The sequence below is a fragment of the Salvia splendens genome, chromosome 21, assembly GCF_004379255.2.
Source record: "Salvia splendens isolate huo1 chromosome 21, SspV2, whole genome shotgun sequence".
NCBI classification, from domain to species: Eukaryota; Viridiplantae; Streptophyta; class Magnoliopsida; order Lamiales; family Lamiaceae; genus Salvia; species Salvia splendens.
Genome location: NC_056052.1, coordinates 7,752,519 through 7,754,764, shown reverse-complemented (window position 1 = coordinate 7,754,764; position 2,246 = coordinate 7,752,519). Strand labels below are relative to the sequence as shown.

The 2,246-nt window shown below is 36.8% G+C and overlaps 1 protein-coding gene across 1 annotated transcript; it reads left to right on the top strand.

Moving 5' to 3' along the window:
* The first annotated feature begins 963 nt into the window (after positions 1-963).
* Positions 964-1,806, top strand: LOC121784146 (transcription repressor OFP2-like). The gene has a single exon (XM_042182325.1). It carries the CDS (start codon positions 964-966, stop codon positions 1,804-1,806), a length of 843 nt encoding a protein of 280 aa, XP_042038259.1.
* The last annotated feature ends 440 nt before the right edge of the window (positions 1,807-2,246 follow it).

The window sequence follows — 2,246 nt, the reverse complement described above, 5'->3', positions numbered from 1 at the left end:
ATAATTTAGGTATTTTATTTAGTCAGAAAATAAAAAAACAGTCACTTTTACTCTTAAATATGAAATCAATACCATTTAAAATAAGTATATTTATGTAAAAATGATAAAGAATAAATTTTATATAAGACTATTGCTCAACAACTTTGACATAATTTGATATTTTTCACGAACTTAAAATTTGGTCGCAAAAACCATGAACTTATACCTTTTAATAAAATTTCTCATAAATTGAAGGAAAAAAAATGATTATGTAACAAATCCTCTGTAATAAACCCTAATACCCTGTTGTATTATATAACCAAACTAATTTTAAGATTGATTTGGTATTGATCACATCCCCCAATACCCCTTCTTTTTATAATCACACTCCACCCCTATTTTTTGTCCCATATCCTAGATGTCATACAATTCCACATTGCTCCAACCTTACAAAAATTTCAAAAAATATGAGACCACCCTCCAACTATGAAAAACCCACTCCAAAAAGTTATCAAGTGAGTACCATGCTAGAAAGTAGCATAAAGTGGTCACAAGTTCTATTATGGCGTGCTTTTCTTTATTGTTTGAAAATACTGTTCTTCCGTCCCACAAGAGTATGTTCTCTTTTCTTTTTAGTCTGTCCCATAAAAATACGCACTTTCTAATTTTGTAAACTCTTTTATCTCTAATGAAATGCCACTCATACTCTACCGACAATACTTTAATTACTTTTTCTTTTTATTTTTCTCTTACTTTTTCTTTTTCTTTTTCTCTTACTTTTACAATTGTGTATTAAAACACGTGTTCAATCAAAAGTCCATAATAACTATGTCACCTTGTCTCTATCTGTGATGAAACCAAACCAACCCACGACGCCTCTCTTTAAACACTCTAACCGCCCCCTAACTGTATTATCCCTCCATTATTATCCAACCCCTCTTCTAAACTTTAATCTCTCCCACATTCATTCCATCAAAATTAACAATGAAGTGGTCTACAAACTCATCTACATCTCTCATCACTCGACTCTTCTCCAAATTCAATCCAAATTCATCCAAAAAAAGCCACACTCATCACAATTCCAATAATGTACTTGACATTCCCTCTCCAAATTCATCCTTTTACCGAGACGATGGCCGATTCTACAGCCTCGACGAACACGACCCGTATTGGAGAATCTCCTTCACCGACGACAGAATCCAGCCACGCCGCAGCACCGGCGGAATCAATCAAGATTCCGACGTGTATTCCCCCTTCCCGAGGCTCGGATTGGCCGAGCCTCCGAACAGGAATTTCAGTGAAATGGTTTCGGATATAAAGAGGATGAGAGAAAACAGGGGAAGGAAACAGAGAGGAAAACAGAGGAGTGGAGAAGATAATAATGGTGTAGGAGAGAGAAACGAATATCTTCCTCCAATTAAAGTGAAAAGGGAGGGCCGTGTCCGTGTGCGAAGGACAAGGACCTCGAAAGCGTACTCCCCGAGAAACGAATGCAAGATTCGGGCTCTCGAGGAGATACGGAAAGCGAGGAGCAAGGCAAAGAAGAGGGCTCCCAATGAGTGGGTGTTGGAGGGGAACACGGTTTTCGATAGCGTTGTGGTTGTGAAGAGCTCGCTTGATCCGCGTCGGGATTTCAAGGAATCCATGATGGCAGTGATTCGAGAGAAGGGGATAGGGCATCCTGACGATCTCGAGGATTTGTTGGCTTGTTATTTGACGTTGAATTGCAATAAGTATCGTGATCTTATCATTAGCGTGTTTACACAAGTTTGGATTGAGCTTAAAGGAGATTCGTTTGTCAAGAATGTACCATATTTTTATTGTTAGAGGATTGCTTAGTGGAGTTGAGTTGGTGTAGTAGAATAGAGTTTGTTTTAGATTTGCGAGTGCTTGCTATCTGGTATTATAGACTTAGTTTGTCTTAAATTTACGAATGCTTACTATCCGGTATTTTTGACTTAGAACTATTTATTTTTATATGAATAGAAAATGGTCAAATATGGTATATGCGTAGTTAAGGTTCAAATTTGAGGATGTGATGGTACTAAGTCACAACTTTTTGTTGATATGGAATACAACATCTGAAGGGATGTTTTGTTAAACTTATTGTGTTACACAATTTGAAGAAACGAAACATGAAACATGGATAGGACTGAAATTAAAAGATTTCGTGTAGTAAAAAGAGTTGGAGGCTATAGGTTTCATTACATGTAGAAAAAGTAGGAGCCTCAAGATTCCATTTAATTTACGTACATATAAACGGCTGT